Consider the following 18,962-nt stretch of genomic DNA (forward strand, 5'->3'; position numbering starts at 1 on the left):
GTTTAAATATCTAAGTAGTCCCAGCCACATCTAGTAGGCCTCCTACATTAAATTGCCACAGGAAGAAAATCTCCAGCCAGCAGCAGAATTCTTTGAAATATCCATGATTAAAGGAACTCTGGTTCTGTTTTTCTCTTGCAGCCTCTAAGCTGCTTTAAGCAGGGTTTTCATATTCTTGAGAGAACTTCCAGTCTGGATTTAAGAGAGACTAAATACTATCCTGCAGCTTAACACTGACAGCTCAGGAAGAGGGACTAAGTTTAACTCTAGCAGAGCAAGAAATGGAAGCCCAGATACCTGCTTGAAGAAGGGCAAGGGGCAAAGGGCTGCCTGACCACTTGATGCTAAAAACCAAGCCACTGCTTCAGCCTGAAATGAGAACAGCTACCACAACCACTACTTAAAGAGTAACACACCAAGTTAAAAGCCAGCATTTGATATAAGAACCACTTTCTGATCTCCTACACCCTTGACCTTGCCTGTAGTGGTGTGACAGTGAGGGGAGGATATTATTGAGGGCTCTGTATGTGGCTGAGCTACACAAGATTAAGTTCAGACACTTTACTTCCTGCTGTTGAAAACAAAGACCTTCAATAGGAAAAATAACAATCCATCCTCCTTGGAAATTAGTAGATTTGGAGCTCCAAGCTTGTGTCACTCCACATCCTTGAAGCAGGTGCAGCTCTCGCAGAAGCAAAACAATCACTGTTAAGCACAGGATTCCATTCCTCTTCCCAGTGGGAAATTAACAGCTTTCCTGCAACTAAGAGTGTGTCCAGGAAACAAGTTCCACTGAATCCCATCTAGCCCCTCAAAGCCTTAAAGCCACCTAACAAACCTCTGGTTTCCCATGCATTGTTTTAGGATGACCTTACACCATCTCAATAGCTCTCCACCTCCTGTGCAGTCAGTAGACACAGTGGTGTCAGTTCCCTGAGATCACCATCCCAAGGGAAAAAATTCAGCCCTTCCAATATTATGCACATTTTTAGCCCCACGTAGGCTACATCTCAGGCGCTGAACCACAGCTCCTGCTCTCTTCATGGGGTTAGAACACAAATGTGTCACAGGCAACTAAATCACTATTTAATCCATGACTCAGTTTGGTAAAGAGTAGTCTTGAAACTGTCACTTCCAGTTATTCCATCCAAGTTTTACTTCTCAAGGACACTTCCCCAGCCAATTCTCTCTGGCTTGCTGCAAGTTTGCAGAAAAGGACAATGAAGTCACTCCATCAGCATCTGCTTATCCAGCAGTAGCCAGGAGCGGATACACCAAACCATTCATGATCTACAACAATGTTCCCAGTTAAATTATCTTTCCCCTTTTCTGTACTCTTGGCACTTGGCTAATTAATTAATCTGCTTGTTATTTTCCCACTAAGCTGTGGCAAACTGGAAGCAATTAACAGAGGGATCCATTTAGTATCAGGACAAGACACAGCAGGAGCACACAGCTTGTTCTGTACCCATTCGCCTCCAGCATCCTCCTTCCTGCAGCCCACATCCCTCAAGCCAAATACAGATTTTGGATTAAAGGACACAATGAAAATTCATCAGTTTATTTTACAAGAGCTGTAGAAAAGTGACAATTCTCCCTCTTAACCTGGGAGAATTGGCCCTTCACTGCAGAACTCGCTCTAAGGTTCCACTAGCAGAAAGACCAAGCTAGGCTTTGAATGGATGGAAGAAACCATAAATTTTTAGAGTAGTCCTTATTTCTACTGCCATGTGCTTGCAGCCAGTGTCCTACCAACACAAGGCAGCTCCAGTCTAGCACCAAATACCAGTCTTTGTTAAAAGGTGTGTTGTACAGCTGGGATAATGCAAAGTTTCCCATGCTGGCCTGGCTCCAAACTTCAGCTGAGCAGCTTTTTCCGCGAATAAGTCCTGCTAAGGCGACGCCTCCTGGAAACCATGATGTGGAATGGAGACAGCTCCTGGTTGGCAGTAATTTGGACAGCATCAGATTCCTCTTCTACAAAAACAGAAAGAATACATGAAAACCACAGTTTACCAGAATTCACTGGTGGTTCCAAGAAGCCAAATACCAAGTGGAGACAACAAGAACTGGAAGTTGCACTTCCCATGTAGCTACTCTCTCTTCATTCTTCAGCCACTCTTCTCTCCTTCCAAACTTCCCAGTTCATGCCGCCAAGTTTCTTGTCAGCATGTGAGAACGAGACACTGAACACAGCAGTGGCAGATACAGGTTTTCTGCCCAAAGCCCAGCCCCCAGCACAGCATGATTTTGTTTTTATTAGCTGGAGGCAAGCAGAGAGCACAGGCCGTGTGCTGGAGCCCAGCCTTTCCTCTCCTGTGCTTACCTTGAACGCGCTTCCTCTGAGCCGGCGGTGGGGACAGCAGAGGAGACTGGGTCAGGGCTCGAAGGCTGCTGGCAGAAAGTCCACTCTTCAAGGGTGGAGTGGAGCCTGGAGAAGCACAGTGAGATGCTGCAGCAAAGCCACTCAACAACTCAAATGTTAAGTCTCACCACAGCCTTTATGCTACCTCAAAACTGACATCAGTGTAAGTGATACTGTGAGTTTATCTGAAATAAACTCTAGGCTGTCACAGTGGTGCTTTAGCATTGGAGAAAGGTAAATGGCAGCCTGGAATCAGCTCTCAGCACATTTAATTTTCTTAGCTGGTTTAGCAGAAAATCACTTAATTTGTATTAAACACAGGTAATTCACATTTCCTGGAAGTAAACTGTTACAAACACAAGGTCTGCAGGTACATAAAGTCTCTTACAGGACCATCTCAAGTCTATTATTTCATGTCCTGAATAAGGATTAATGTTGCTTCAAGGTTTGGCCTTTTTTCTGTGATAATGTTGGGTAAGACACTGCCTCTGTATACAAATCTTTCCTTGCAAGAGAAGACACACACCAAAGCTAGTGCAATGACTACAGAACAACACCTGCCACGGTCCCCTGTAATTTCTACAATACTGGATTAAGTATTTGAAATTCACAAGGCCTTGTTTACAGAGCTGAACAGCCTGTTCCACCAAGGTCAGCTGAATTGTCTGTACCCACAGCAAAAGCAGAGAGGCAGCTTAAACCTATACACCTCCTGATACACTATTGCTAGCAAGGGCATAATTTCTGGTAGCACTTTCAAGTGGCCCACCGCCACGGGAGCCAGACAACTGGAGCAGCAATAAACACCACCATCCACAGGACTAACCCCACCAAGACTCCAGTCTGAGGCACTGAAACAGCCAAGCTTTATACTTAAGATTGTTGGCTCGTTGGCTTCAGAGCTGAATGCTGGGCAGAAACATGCAGTGGCATCAACACAAACCTGAACAAATCACCAGCTGGATGCAACTGGGATCCTCTCTCCTCAAGGTCTCTAACTTGCCTTTTAGTTCCTCCAGCTTTCTGCTCTTCCATATTTCTCTGATCTCTCTTCCATCGTTCATACTCCTCATATCCAGTCTGCCTCTCCACATAATTATCTTCCATGTCATCTACAAGTCACTCCCCTTTCACCTCACTCTCCCTCAGATAACTACACAGGAAACAATTGTGCTCTTGTTATAGTCTAACTCCCATTTTTAACCACATCTGAACTTCAGTGGAGCGTCTTTCATGCCATTTAATTACCTGACAAAAGGAAGACATCATCATCCCCTAGACAACTGTGCTGCTCCAGTGTTTTGAGGGCACATGCTCCCGGTTTCTCGGGAAGTACAGAGTCTGTCCTCGATTTACTTCTGTTGCCCTCATCTGTGGAAAAGCCAGTGAGATCCACACTGTCCCTATCAGGACATGATCTCTTGACACTGTGGTTCTCCTGCTTTTCTGGTGATAGGTAAGTGAAGACTCGCTTCCGAGATTTCAAGCCAAAGGTTCCCGTGGCAGAGTCCTCATCAGCCCTCGGTTCAGAGTCACTAGGAGATGCCTGATCCTGGAGCCTGCAAATCCCTTCCAGTTCAAACTCCCCAAGAGTATTTGTTACTTTGCTGCTGCAGTGCTCTGAGATCCTCATTGTTCTCTCTCTGCCTGCTGACGCCCGTGTCCGATCGTCAGCGCTCCTCTCGCTCAGGCCACAGCTCCCACTGGCAGTGCTGCCTGCTGCTCTCTTCCTCCGAGGCCAGTCATTGATGGCATCAGGAGTGCTCTTCCCCTTCTGCTTTGGAGAAGGTGTCTGGAGAACTGCTTCCAACGGGAACGGGGAGGTGACAGTAGAGGCACAGCTTGTTGGGGTGTATGACTGGCATATGTAGGTTTGTCCTGCACCTTTTCCAGGTGTGCTATGGAAAGAACGGCAGCAGGATGGGGAGACACAGGCAGCTGCTAGTTTTCCTGGGTGCTTGCTGCACCAGGTCATAGCAAAATCACTGAAGGGGCTTTCTCCTCCCCTGGCTTTGCTGGCACTTGCTTCAGGTTGAACTTCCAAGGATGAGCAAGAGCCAATTTTCTTAATGCGAAGCTTGGGCAGGCCTGAAGCTTGCATTTCAATTTCCACCTCGTAGGTTGGTGGGCTGGCAGAAGGAAGTTTGCCACGACTTTCAGGAGTGGAGAACTTGGCTGCTGACTGAGGCTCTGCCATGCGAGCCGCAGCCTCCCGCTGCCTCCTGTCTGCAGTGCAGCGCAGGGAATAGGCAGGAGGAGACTTCTGCAGAGGAGGGGAAGCATTCAGGGCAGATCTGGAGCGTCTCTTGAGACTGGGAGCCTTCAGTCCCATACATCCCTCCCTCAGCACAGTTCTTGCTTCCAAGTCATCACTAACTGTTTGCAAATTGCTCAGGAAGGACTCACAGGTGTTTGCACTGCAGTTCTCCCCTTTAACTGATGGCTCACAGTCTCTCTCAGCATTCTGTGCCTGTTCCTGCCCTCCAGCAAAAGGCTTTGGAGACAAATGGTCTTCCAAGTTTTCCAAGTCCTCCCTTGAAGGAGACATTTGAGACACTCTATCCATCTGTTTATTTTTCTCCAATACACAAGTATTTTCAGTAACTTGGGACTGATGAAGCTGAAGGCTTTCCACAGAACCGTTACCACCACTACCATGACGACTGTCCTCATTTTCTGTAAGTGTTGTACATGTGAGGCTCTCTCCTCTAGAACCTGGTTCACGTTTGGCCTGCTTGGGTGTGTGAAGCAGGGACCTCAGTGAGGTGCCAGTAATACCTGGAGTCTTTGGAGAAGATGGTTGAGATGTACCAGGTTCCCAGTCAGACTCCCCAGGCTGCGTGTGGGAAGCAGAGCAGCCTGTCACAGTGTTTGTGGAACTTTCATGGAGTGAAGAACTGCAGAGAGGCTCTAGCCTCACAGCAAGTTGAGGTATTTCTGTACTCCTCAGGCTGGTACATAACTTTGAACCGGGATCTTCCCGTTTCCTAGGTGTCCTTTTAGGTGCTCGAGATAACTGATCTGACTGCACCTGAATTTCCTTTGTGAGGATTTGCCTCTGAGCACTAACTGGAGATGATAATTTTGAGAGGTATCTCAAGGAACGTCTTGGAGTCTGAAGTTCTGTAAAGCACCCTTCTTGGGTGGCAGAGGGGGGAGGAGAAGCAGTTGGATTTGAATCTGTTGGAGGTAATACAGAGGCATTAAGCTTTGTGAACCCTTCACGTTTTGGTGTTTGCCAGCCAGGCTCTTTGCAAGGAGGGGAAAGTGTTAGAGCTGCACAGCAGTCCTCCTCAGCAGCTACTTGCAGTGAGTGAAGCCTCTTGCTGTCAGTTAGCGCAGATGGAGACTTGACCCTTTGTGCAGGATGAGAAAAGCACTTTCCCAAACATTTAGCTACAGTCTGCTTAGCTGCTGGACTTCTGCCAGGTGTCTTCTCCAGCTTCTGTGGCGTCCTGTGGACAATGCGAGGCGATCTCCTTGGGAGCTTACTGGCAGAATTTAGTGGCTTCTGGGCAAATTTATGAGGTGTTTTTTTAGGAGTCTGCACGGGAAAAATAATATATTAAAGAATCATGCTTGTTCTACTCCAGGAGTATTATCTACCCATCTTCATATTTACTTCCCAAGATTTGAAACATAAAAAACCCATTGGATGAGACTAAACAAATACTAAATTTAAGATGCTGATGAACGGAAAAGAAAACAAGGATGGGAAGAAAGAGAAAGGGAGGTAGGTAACTGTTTCTACCTGACATGAGGTGAGCTCCTCTAAGTGTAAGGAATCTTTTCTTGTTCTCCTCCTTCCAGGTGAATGCTTCCCTGCTGGACTACCCATGTCAATGACTGCACCAAAGAAAAACCTCTTGGGACTCTGGATGGGGGGGCTCTCTGAATGCTGGTTAAGGCCTATAAAATGGAACAGTACAATTTAACTAACACAAAGTAACGTGCCACAATTGTCTGAGTCACGTCAGATGTGTGGAAAAGTGGTGTAAAAAGCTCATATCCCTGGCATGTTCTTTTCTAACCAAGAGTTAAAGCTTCACCAGAATTATTGTTATTTCCCATTATGAAATTAATACCCATCTTTAGAAAGAGTGCTCCAATGGTAAAAAAAAGGTATAAAATACCTCAGCCTCTTATTCTATTTATAGCTTGTAGCTTTAGATAGTTCTGGTTCATGACTAAGGATTCTAATAAGTAGAATATAAAGAACTAAGTGTCACCATTTTTAGCTGATAATCCTACTGAGAAAGCCTGCAAAGAAGATCCCATCAGTCATTGCTTTATGCTGCCACAGAGTAAGCTATAGGATTTCTGTCCCATATTTTACAAGGATTTCACTGCTTTTAAGGAATGCAGACTGACAATCAGTGGTATTCTGTTAGATGGGCCTGACTGGTTTGTTAAGTTGGCAGTGAATTCATCGTAGAAATAGCTGCCTTACCATCCTCAAAATTCAGATTACCAATTAAAAAATAATTACTGAGGATGAATTTCTGTCTACGGAAGATATTACATGACAGCTCTTAGCTTCTTACAGTCTCTTGTAGAGCCAAATCAAATCAAACTCTGAGCTATCCATGCCAGCTTTTCAGATCAGCAGTATCAGTCTGCTCAAATCCCACTCAGTACCTTCTACATCCTGCAGTTTACAGCTCTCCTTTTCTTGTCCCTGGTGGAGGTGCTGAGAATTTTTTGAGCTGGGCTGTGTGGTGGAATAGAAAGCACCAGAGCAGGTCCTATTCAAAGACAGCTGTTTGATGCGTGGGCTTCTTCTCAAACCTGCTTCTGAAAAGGCAAGGACATTGGAGACTGAGCCTTCTTTCCCCCTCAGCAGTGGGCACATCATCAGGAACAGTTCACAACTGCAAGGAACATACTCTCAGAAGAAACTTCTCTACAGATAACCTGTCTCACCCAGGAAGGCAAGCAGATGAAGCAAAGTTCCATTTTCTTGAGGATTTGGAATATTTATGCATACAAATCTCCTAAAGTATGATGCCCCTTCTCTAACTCATGATTACTCTCATTTCTTTTTAGCAATTATATGGAAAGGAATGCTAGAAAAACCATGTTCAATGCAAGTTACATCCAAGTTAAAAAATGGGTTAATGCTCTTGTCTCTTTTTGCTAGTAATTTCATTTTCCTGCTTGCCCAGACATGCTGTTTTCTCCCCTTCTGGGGAAATGGAACAGCAGTAGCCAACATAAGAGACACTCCCCAGAGCCAGGTGGCTGTCTGTTACAGCAGAAATCAGAGCAGGGTCACAGCACAACATGGTGAAGTTACATTAAAAATAAGCATGTGCTGGTTTGACAGTAATTATAGCAGCTCAGAATCTTGTTCACCCTTCAAATCGTTCACATTTTTTTCATTTAAAAGACTTACTACCTACCTCTCTTTCTTAACTTAAACTGTACAGAGCTGTTAAAGCAGTGAGCAGCAACTGGTTCTGTCAGAACAGAACAGTGCAACACTTTTGGACTGACTTCTAATGAATTAGTCAAATCAAAGCACACTCATCTTACAAGCTTCAACACAGCCAAATCACCTTTAATGAAAAATCAGTGCTTACCATATATGGCCTTCTCTGGAGATTCTTCTACAACACCAGTGTCACAACCTGGATCAGAAGACCTTGAGAAACAACAGGCATTTTGGGCTTAGCATACTGAGCACATTTACAAGAACAGAACTTGCCACAGAGACTGAAAAGCAGTGCTCTATTCTACACCAATATATTGCTTTGTGGGCTACTCTGAGTGAGTGACCTGTAAGCACTTTGCCTCCTGGTGACATGTAATTAAGTATGGGTAGCCCCCTAGATGTACAGGTAACAGCTCTACATGAAAGAAAATGCTACAATTCAGCCTGGAGCCCACAAAATACAGCAGGAGCCTTTTCTTCATAAGCCCTCAAATCAGCAACTGAACCTAGCTGCAGGAATTAAAGCCATTAGCTGCAGGAATTAAAGCCATGATGAAGCAAGCAGTATTTCCCCCCACTTAAGCAATGGCATTTAGCCACCACTGCTTCTCTTACTGCCTTAAGTGAAGATAATCTTTGACTGCAGTGATACCTGGTGATTCTGCTCACGGCCATTAATTAGGCATCCATTAATGAGACAGCCAATAGTTACTGAAGAAATTCAGAAAGAACTCACCGGCCTTTGATCTGCTTGTGGAGGAGTCTCCTGGACACCTGCTTGTGCAGTGGTGTTTCTGCAACTCTCTTGGTCAATAACTTGCGATGATCTAAAAATCATGCAAGAGCTGTAACATCACACCATTATAAAGCACTTGGAACAAATAAATAAATAGAGTTTTGTACAGGCTTCAGCTTAAGAATGACAATAGTCATTCTTAAGTCAATACAGAACCACTGCGCTGTCTCCCAGCACTCACAAGCTATCATTATTTCAGTCCAGTGTCTACACCTCCCTCAATATTGTACCATGTCAGACATAGTTCACCTACTGAGAGAACTTTCATTGCTCATCTTGATTTCACAGATCCTTTTTTAACCAAGCATTCTTAAATTTCTTTATGAGATGTGAAGAGTTCAATAAAAATAGGTTTCAGTTTTAACACCATCGTTATTCACCCTCCAAACACCACAGCAATGACCTCCTTTTATGCTTTATTAAAAACAGATCATAATTGTTTCATAGAACTGAGAATGCAAAAATAGGAATTTTAGCAAAAGCTCTTCCACAACAATCCTACATGTGCAAGTCATATCCTACCTTTGTTGCCCTCACTGGTGCATTTGTATTTTAGGCCTTCCACAGCAGATACTGACTGGCTTCTAAGCATCTTTTTCAGTGACCTTTTTGATGGTGAAAGTATCTCTTCATTGAAGAGATTCCTCCTTACCTTTGTAACCTCTGTGAGACAAAAAAAAAAAAAAAGAAAAAGAAAAAAAAAAAAGCAAGAAAAGATCAGATTACAAGGAAAAGAGAAGAAAAAAAAAGAAAGAAAAGAAAATACAAAGGTAATTTTACCAGGTGACTAGGGATAGAACAATATACCAGCATGGAAAGACAACTTTTTAGAGGCTAAAAAGCTTTGAAAAGTTGTTTTTCCTACTACTGGAACATGTCCTCCACTCAATCCATTCCAGCCTTCTCTTCTGAATTTGTTATTATTTGCATTATTCCAGCAATAAGCTACAAGCAGATGCCATAGCAGAAAAAGCAGACAGTCAGTGTCCCATGTGGAACATTAGATGCGCTACAAAATCTCAACCAAAGCACACCTTGGTTCAGAGAACACAAGTGAGATTTATTTTTATGAAGTATTTGTGGGGACACATTCTATTTTCTGATATAGTTCATTCTTGTCCCCATTTTCTTTTCGGGACAGAGAAGTTGGAAATAATTTCAAGAGTCAAGGTTTTCTTTTGAGGACACAAAATTTAAGTTTTCTGTGTATGAGTACACAGAATACCACATATTTTTTTCCCCTCAAAGTTTCTGCACAACTCAGCAAAACTTCCTTCAGATTTACAGCATGCCTCAGCATAATTTCATCATGGCTCAGTAAAATTTACAGGGACAACATGTGCTGAAGATGCACCTTTCCATGAACAAGCCAGAAGTCAATATACCTTGCACTGCCTCTTTCTGCAGCAAAGGCATCTGCTGGGACTTCTCAGTGGCAAGGTAAGAATGCAAGTTCTCCTGAAACAAATGAGAAATCAGCCTCAGCAGCAGTGCAATGTTGTGTTTAAGTATGAATATTAACTACAAGCTCTGAACCACACATTATTTCAATTTTTCTAATTTGACCTCTGTACTGCTGATTCAGGAACATTTATTAAGGGAATACAGAGCAAGAGTTTTTAAAGTCAAGCATCACAACTCATCCTTCTGGATGAGTTTTACCTTTCTGACGGGGTTCTTGGCTACCTTGGGAATCTCAATTTGACGCAAGTTCTGTGGTGCTTCTGTCATGCTCCTGTGTCTGGCTAACACATTATTCCTTCAGAAAACACACAAAAATTAAGTTAAAATAAGATCAACAGCACAGTTATCAACCTACTGACAATTAAACTTAGGTGTGACTCGAGAGACAGGATGTGTTTACCTAAATTCAAATTGAAAACTACATTGATACCTCACTTACTACAACACTGGGATATAATTTGCAATATAAAAAGCTATTCCTAAGGTTGGTGTTGGAATTCATTCACAATTTGCTGATATGAACACAGAACCCCTAACACAGAGATCTCCAGTAAATCACCTTAAACTTTAACAATCTAGGTCAGCTACTGCACAGCAAAGCATGCTTTTCCTCTCACGGAAGATGCTCCTGAAATCTACTTTTGCAAAAGATACAAATACAGAATCAGGACTGTATTTTTTACAGTAAACAAAAAGCTGCCTCCTGTTTGGAGTTACTACCTTCTCTTTTTGGCAGATCTGGTGCGCAGCTCCTCCAGCTGATCACCCTCAGTGCAAACAGCACTGGGAGTTAAGACAGATGATAAAGAGGGAGGAAGGCCTGGAGATTTGCTATCCAGAGTCATGGAGTCATCACTGAAGAAGTCTGAAGGCAGCACAGATGCCAGCTTCGGAGGTATTTGTGTACCCAGACCATAATAAATATCTCCAAGGGTCTTCGGTATAGAATTCATATACCTGGAGCACCAGAGAGAACACACATGAAATACACCCCTCCTCAAAACTCTGCTATTTCAAACCCAAGGTGTGAACTAAATCCTTGTTCTTACACGTCAATTTACAAACAACAAACTGAATATCAACTGGGTTTTTTAATTAGTTTACTTGCTTATCAGCTACTTTTTCTTTAGCCAAAATATAAGCGTAATAAAGAGAACATGTCTGAATTTCTGAGAATTACAAAGATGCAGTAAATCAAAGCTGTTGATTGCTCCCTACTCAGAGACAACATCCGACCCAAACCATAGTCCCCAGCAAGACATAAGTCATGCCAAATAACTTACACTTCTAATATTTCCTCTAGAAACTTTGTAAGATAGGCTGGGTCTTCAGTCAGACATAAGATGCGCAGCATATCTGTCACCTGGAAGAGAAGGTCAGGTGGAAAAATGGATTCAGGTGTGCCAGCTGCAGCACCAGATATTTTAGTAAGGAATATAAAGTGTTAGTGTAAAATCAAAGGAGAAGCAGGTTCCAGGTCCACATTTTTAGTGCCATGCAGAAACACAACCTGGTTTATACTTTACTTGCCTCTTCTAACAGCTGCTCCATTTCCTCGGCGCTGCTTTGCAGCGAAGGGCACTGAAGGCACAACTCAAGGCGCAAAAATACCTGAAGTCGGCACCTAAGAAAACAAGTAATTATCCACCACCTCTTTTTCTACTGGAAACAGCAGATTTACTGCAAAAGGTGTGCTCAAAAAAAGCAATGGGAAGGGAAGTGGTTCCTTTTGACAGCAATATTTAGTTAGCATTTCATTTGGGTGGCAAGGGAGATACCTCACTCCAGATATTGGCTGCAGTGCTTATCACACAGCATGAGTATATTTGCATTTAATGAAATGGTTTTACTGCAACCAGAGATTACCCTTGAAATATTTGTCCCATGTAAATACTTTTCCAGTTGTACAAAAAAAGCCACCGTTAAAAACTGCTAACCAACTCCACAGTATCCCAGAAGCTGAAGTAAATACAGGGTCTCATACTCTCTGACTTTGGTCTCCTTCTGTGAGCCATGCTGTTGTCTGAGCATTTTGCTGGTCTTCAGGAGATGGTTTCTGACTCTTCCCACACAGGCCACCTGCAGACACATAAAGACAGCAGAAACTTCAAAACTGTTCCCTATCTGCAGGGCAAGTTCCTCCCTTGTCCCCCAGTTACCACCCCAATCTATTCTTTTCGAAGTAGAGTTTTTTCCTTTTTTTTTTCCAGGAAATGAATTACTTTCCCTTTCAGCAGCAGAGTTATGACATAGAACAACTCAGAGCTTGAAATCACAGAGGTCTCTTGCTTACAGCTCCAGGCCTTCCTCACTCTGGATCCACTTTGGATTTGTCTCTCACAGTGTTTTTACTAAATTAATCACAGGTTTGCCAGTTTTGGTTTCAGATTATTGTAAGCCTATAAATAGTGCTAAAGACTGTAAGAAATACCTTGAACAATGTCTCTTTCCTGATAAAGCCAGGCCTATATTTGCCACATAATGCAAAAACAAAAGATGCACCTTCTTTAAAATAGTTTGCAAGAATGTATTTTTTAAAATACTGCCTTGAAATCAGAACTTGTAAGGAGGTCAATGTGAAGAAAAGACGTTTTGCAACATTTAGCAAAGTTCTAAACTCATAACTGAACTGGATTTTCCTACATTTTTCACAAGCATCCAGTTTTTCACTATTGAGCCCTCAGAGATGGAAGCAGTCCGTGATCATGGTGCACCTCCACATAAAACCTCAGAGAAAATGAAGGAAAGGTAGCCCAAAATAGTAAAAACTCTAACTTCCAGATCACTAACAACCCTGCCCACATGCTCTCACCTACCTCTTTCTCTTTGGCATCCTGTATTTTCAAGAACCTTTTAATGGCCATGATCATATTCTGGGCACACGCAGATGAGGGAATTCCCTCAGCAACAGCCTTCTGGTAGCTTGCAGTCAAGTGGGACTGCAGCTCCTCCTCTGTCTGGAAGTCTGCAAAGAAATGGTCTCCATTAACTAGAAGCATGTTCACCACACCTCTCTGACAAAATACTCACCCCAGCTAAAGCAGGGACCAGAGGAGGTAATAAATATTTCCTCCAGCAATGCCACATCCAGACCACAGCACACTAACAGAGGCTGTCCCAGGTCCAGGCCCATGACATACTATAAACTAAATCAGTCCTATAATCAACAAAGTTTGCTTAAAATCAGCAAACTTTCAGGCTACTGAAGCAGTCAAGAAATACCCTTTATTTCTGCCTAATTAATAAACAGAACTACATTTCCAGTTATACCTCAATGAGTACTTCCCTCTATTTCTTTTGGTTAAAAAAAAAATTTAAGAAGTTAATCCCTATTGCTTTTTTCAGATAGATACAAGGCAAGAAACTAACCCCAGAAGCAGCTGTAACACCAGTTTGTAAGGAATCGGAAATTAAATGGCAGAAGAGTGGGAAAAAATGTCTACTCTTTGCCACATTGAAGATACAGAAACTCAAACACTGATCTGCTCCTTGGTATTGAATACTCCATTATTATCCATTGCTCTCCCTTCCATAAAAATCCTCTATGGCTCCTATATCAGGATATATCAGGATATCAAGAGTTCATATGGGATGTGTCAGGACAGAAAGATAACAGGACTTAACACACACCAATTGATATTTTAAGTGCTTTTGCCTTTCCTTCCACCTTTTCATCCAATCTTTTTGCTGAAAGCTTCTGTGGAACCTTCTCATTCACTGCTGGTGGCACAGCATCAGGTTGAAACTTCTGAGCTTTTACATTCAGTCTTGCTACATTGAGCATCTGCAGGGATCTGGGCATGGTCTTCATCTTCTGCCTGACTGGAGTTCGGGGAACCCCACCTGCAATGCCACAAGAAAGAGTTCTACCATCAGGCACACTGGGGCAGGAGCTCCATCCAAGGAAGAGAACAACTAAATTCTGGATTCTGTGACCTTAGTAACCTCCTAGAGGAAAACATGGCCCAAAAGGTTGGTATTTCTTTGTGAAATCAACATACAGGCAGTTTAGCAGGCAGCTACTTCTCCAAATAAAAAGCCAGGCACATATTGCTCTGCGTAAGAACTTACACAGGTTTAATCAGAAGTTTATATATAGGCAGCAATCTTATGTCACAGAAATAGAAACAGCTGACAGCAGGACTTGCAGATACATGAGGCTAAAGTAAAGTCAACTGTAGTTAGTGTAGAGAAATGCAATGTTTATACTCTTCTACAAAAAAACGCGTTTTATTTCGCTAATTAGAACAAAATTGAGAGGTTGCAATATTTACTAGTAGTTGGAGCAGTCCCTGTTTCAACAGCTAAACTGCAGAGCTCTGCATGCTGCTTTTAACAGCTCTGTCACTCACTGCACAGCCCTGAATTACAATCATTTGGGTTCTACTACAGGACTAACCTAATACTAATAAGTAAATGAGACTGTCCCTAAATAAAAATCTAAGGCATGGTACTACTTAAGAGTACAGATCTCTGGAGTTCATGCATCATCTTTTATTGACAACACACACATATAACCCCAAACTATACATACGTCTCTTTTTGTTATTTCCTGGTCCAGCTGCAGCAGAGGTTTCACTGAATTTTCTCTGGTACAGCTCAGAGAGACTTTCTGAGAGCTCCACATCAGATTGGTCTGCACCATCCTTCCTGTTAGCATAAGGAACCTGCAGGAGCCTGTATGAAAGAACAAATACAGTTATCAAAAGAAGGTGGGAGTAGGAGGCATATCCCTTCCTTCCTGTGGACAGAAACAAGGTTTTTCTAGATTCCAGTCTGCAGCAACATAGTGCAAGCAGCAACACACCAGTAACTCTTCCAGCACCTGTTCCCCAACACACTCAGGAGATGCAGAAAACCCAAACCCCCTGAAAATGCTGGAAACGAGCATTATATCAATGTGCAATGGATATGGCACTGACCTGTACCACAAAAATTAATGAGCAGCTTTGTGCTTTCTAAACTAGCCTGCATTAGGCTCTTTTGTTTCACTCAAGCAAGCTTATTCATTCCAAATAAACACCAACTGTGAGAACAACAACCACATCTTCAGTATCTTGCACTGCATCTTACCATCCCATAAAAAGCTTAAATTTGTAATTTCCCAAGTAGCTTAAGGCCATTTTAAGTGACCTTTATAACTCCTGAAACTACCAAGATTTTAATCCATGCAAACTGATACCCAAACACCCTGTTCACAGTTTCTTTTGTCTATATACCCCACCAAGAGATAAGCCACCAGTAAACTGAGCACAGAAATAAAAGCAGTAGAATTCTAGAACTCTGACCAATACTACAGCCATACTCCCTTGAAAGGAAGCAGAAAACCTTGATTGTTGCTCAGAGACATTCAGAAAAATACCTGAATGACTCCATCAGATCCGAGCTTGCTCCACAAGCATTGGATGCAGGATACCACGCTTCCAGCACTGAAGGATGCCAGGCTCCTGTATGGGAGAGCTCCCGTTGGACCCACTCTGGCACTGGAGCTTCTTCTCCTGTAAAAATGAGAAAAGCTGAACTAAGTGGCAGAAGGTCCCAGCCTTCACAGAAGCTCAAAGACAGAGGTTCACAAACCTTTGATCCTGGAGCGGCAATTTCATAGCCAATACATCAAAAGATGAGAAGGTTCACTCTAACACAAAACACTCATTTAAAAGCAGCCTCCTTGCTGCAGTCCCACCCAAAGGCTTTACTGGCCAGGGGTGCCCCATGTGACACATTTTAGCAAGCCTCCTTCTAACAGCATGTTCTCAGGCACATGTAGCTGTGCTTTATCTGCAAGCTGATGGAAACTAATACTTAATAACAAAACAGAAAGGTACACACATACAGATTTCTTTCTGCATTACACCACAAGGCCTTAGCTACAGATGACACAATGAACAAGTCCCAGAAATGAGACTCCTCAGGAGAAAATCATTAACTTTAGATTTTTTTCTCCTGCAGATCTAGAGAGGGTCAAAAGATGGTGAGTTCTGCATTTCCTGACACCTACCCAGACTGGCGAGAGAATCTTCCGCTGACATGTCAATTTTACTCAACACACTATTCACAATCTCTGGCAGGTGAATAGCAGAGTCTTGGGAAGAGTCTTCCACTACAGCTCCTTCACGGCTGCATCCCTGAATTTCAGCAGTCTTCTCAGGACCAAGCACAGTCAGAACTGCAGTATCCCCAGAAAGAGGTGACAGAACAGCAGTGCAGGGGCACCAAGTCTCAGAGAGAGATACTTCAGCAATCTGCATTTTAAAAGAAAAAAAGGGAAAAAGAGAAGAGCTTACATTATCTAGAAATACAGAGACCTAAAGGGCACAGATACTTTACAAGCAGGTTATAGCGTTACATGATCTCAAAAAAAATGTTCTGAATTTAGCTTGAAATGAGCAATTTGCAGTACGGTGTCTGTTACTGTCTTCACAACATGATACTGTCACCCCTTTTGGCACATTTCATTTCAGAGCAGGTATCAGTTTAAGGCAAAAAGGAAGATTTACCACATGCAGTCCTTCAGCCACCAGACTCCTCAAGAGCTGATGAAACAGAGACCTGCTACATTCTCCCTGCTCAGCCTGTGAGCTCTGCAGTATCCAGCTCTCTGTGAGGAAGTGGCCAGCCTGTGCCAAGCTCCAACCTGTCAAGCTTCCTTTCACGACAATGCTGACTGGGCACTGCAGCTGCCTTTGGCTCATGGCAAGAGGTTCCAGGATCACGGCACAGCTTTCCTGCTTCTTCCCTCCTGTGCAAGGAGAGGATAAAGAAAAAGTCTGACAGCAACCCTTTGCCACCAAGGCGAAGAGACAACTTCAATGTCAAAGAAGTGAGTTCCAAGATTAAACAGGGAATATACTCTACAGTAAGTAAAGTATATATTTATATTTATATAAACTATATATATTTATATTTAGTATATATATTCTAAGTGTGTTGCAGAACTGACCTCGTCCCCATGCTCTCAAGGAGCTGAGTGCTTGGAAGCACCACTAAAGAAAGACCCCATGCACACTGCATGCTGCTTTACAGCTGATATGTTTTCTTTGGAAGGGGTTTTTAATCTGTGCTCTTATTTCAGCTAAATCAAATAATTGCATGAGAAAAGGGAGTACACCTCTGTAAGGTGGGACCAGCAAAGAGCTCTTCATCCAAACGTCTAGGAGCATGACAAACTGAAGAGGCTAAATCAGAAACATGGACTCACAGTCCTCATATCAGAAGAAGCAGAGCACAAGCAGAAGTTTAAAAGAGAACACCTAGGCTTTTAAATATGTTAAGTTACTTCTACACACATTATTCACAAGGGAAGCTCATCAAGGACCTTCCATGGGAGATCAGTTACTACCATGCACATCTATATTTTTCTTTTTTTTTTTTTTATTACCAGGCATGCTGAGAAACAATGTTCCTTCTTGCTGGGGAAACACTGATCGATACAGGGATGGCCTGGAGAACAAACAGTTCAAAGTCCCATCCAGGGGCAGAAGCCTGGCCCAAGGCACAGCCCGTGGCTCCGGGAACCTGGAGTCTCTGAGGAAGCCAGGAGCAGCATCTGCCCTGGGGTGACTCAAACAGGGCACCAAGGTGTCAGCTGGCAAAATGGTGCCTCCCATCTGACAGATCACTTCACACATTGTCCAGTAGCCACCATGATCCGGGCATTCGATCAGCTGAAATAAAAGGAACACAGAGGTCTCAAGTTAAGGCTGGCAGTGAGAGAGCTTTCATGCACACATAAAGATTGCACTTTTTCAGAAAAGCTGGCATATGAAACATATCCACAGCATCTAAACACGGTGCCTTCTGAGTCCTTTAAGGACTTTATCAGCCTTCATAGGAATCTATCAAAGTAAATACTATTCCCAGTGAATTAAAAGCTAGATTTATTTTCAAGCCATTTTTTTTTTAAATCTGGTATCTACACACCTAACTATCAGGCTGCTTATCTGCAATTCTAAACAGCTGTAACAGCCTGCTGAGACACAGCACAAGACATCCCATCAATAAACACTGTACAGCTACTCCACTGCAGATGCATCTCAGTCTCCACATGGATGACTCCACTCCAGATTTCAGTCCCTTGCTGAAGATTATGTGGCAGTGAGTGAACCTTGGCGTGCTTCCCTACCACCCAAAGATCACTCATGCCACAAAGCAGCGCGGCACATGTCCCGCTGGTGCTCACAGCTGAAAGCTGTGCCGTGTGACCCCGTTACCTGAGCCCAGTCGGCAGTGTCCACCCAGAACAGGCTGATTTTCTGTTCCACAAGCAACTCCTGCACACTCTTGGGCAGGAGCTTCTCCGCCAGCTCCTGCGCCGAGGGCGGCTCTCCGGGGGAGGAGGGGGCGTCGTTCCCCGACACGAACTGCCGGAGCTCCCTCCGCGAGTGCGGGCAGGGCGAGAACAGGAACACGGCGTTCACGAAGCCCTCGGGCGGCGCCTCCGGGGGCTCTCGGGCGGCCGGCCCCGTCCTGCGGCTCCTGCGGGGCGGCTTGGCGGGGGACGCGATCTCCGGGCGGTCCCACTGGAAGTCGAGCAGCGTCTCCTTGAGCCCGCTGTGCGTGAGGGCAGCGCGGGGCGCGGGGCCGGGCAGGGCGGCGGGGGCCCGCGCCCCGAGCCGCTCCGCCAGCTCCTCCTCGAACCGCTCCCAGGCGCGGGGCCCCGGCGGGCGGAACCCACCGCCCCGCGAGGCGCCGCCGCGGCCGCCGAGCGAGTCGAAGAAGCGGAAGGCCCAGCGGAGGCGGGAGAGGCCGAAGCGGCAGCCCAGGAGGGTGAGGAGGCGGAGGGCGGCGCGCTGGAGGCGCTCGCGGCGCGCGGGCCCGGCGGTGTCCAGCAGGAACACGGCGCTGTGCGAGCACGACATGGCGCGGGCCCCTCACGCCGCCGCCGCCATCGCCCGCCCGCTGCG

At 44.3% G+C, this 18,962-nt stretch overlaps 1 protein-coding gene across 1 annotated transcript; it reads right to left on the minus strand.

The window, feature by feature from the left end:
* Window positions 1-35: 35 nt before the first annotated feature.
* TICRR (TOPBP1 interacting checkpoint and replication regulator) lies at window positions 36-18,962 on the minus strand. Its single transcript, XM_038147173.1, has 22 exons — window positions 18,270-18,962; window positions 17,438-17,723; window positions 16,557-16,798; window positions 16,058-16,301; window positions 15,422-15,557; window positions 14,594-14,736; window positions 13,690-13,902; window positions 12,876-13,024; window positions 12,044-12,138; window positions 11,590-11,683; window positions 11,343-11,422; window positions 10,780-11,016; window positions 10,258-10,354; window positions 9,981-10,053; window positions 9,118-9,258; window positions 8,536-8,626; window positions 7,948-8,009; window positions 7,004-7,159; window positions 6,117-6,274; window positions 3,614-5,909; window positions 2,327-2,431; window positions 36-1,977 (listed from the first exon to the last, which is right to left on the minus strand). The coding sequence occupies exons 1-22, from the start codon at window positions 18,915-18,917 to the stop codon at window positions 1,859-1,861; spliced, it is 5,865 nt and encodes a 1,954-aa protein (XP_038003101.1). The 5' UTR covers window positions 18,918-18,962; the 3' UTR covers window positions 36-1,858.

This window comes from Motacilla alba, chromosome 10 (assembly GCF_015832195.1).
Source record: "Motacilla alba alba isolate MOTALB_02 chromosome 10, Motacilla_alba_V1.0_pri, whole genome shotgun sequence".
NCBI classification, from domain to species: domain Eukaryota; kingdom Metazoa; phylum Chordata; class Aves; order Passeriformes; family Motacillidae; genus Motacilla; species Motacilla alba.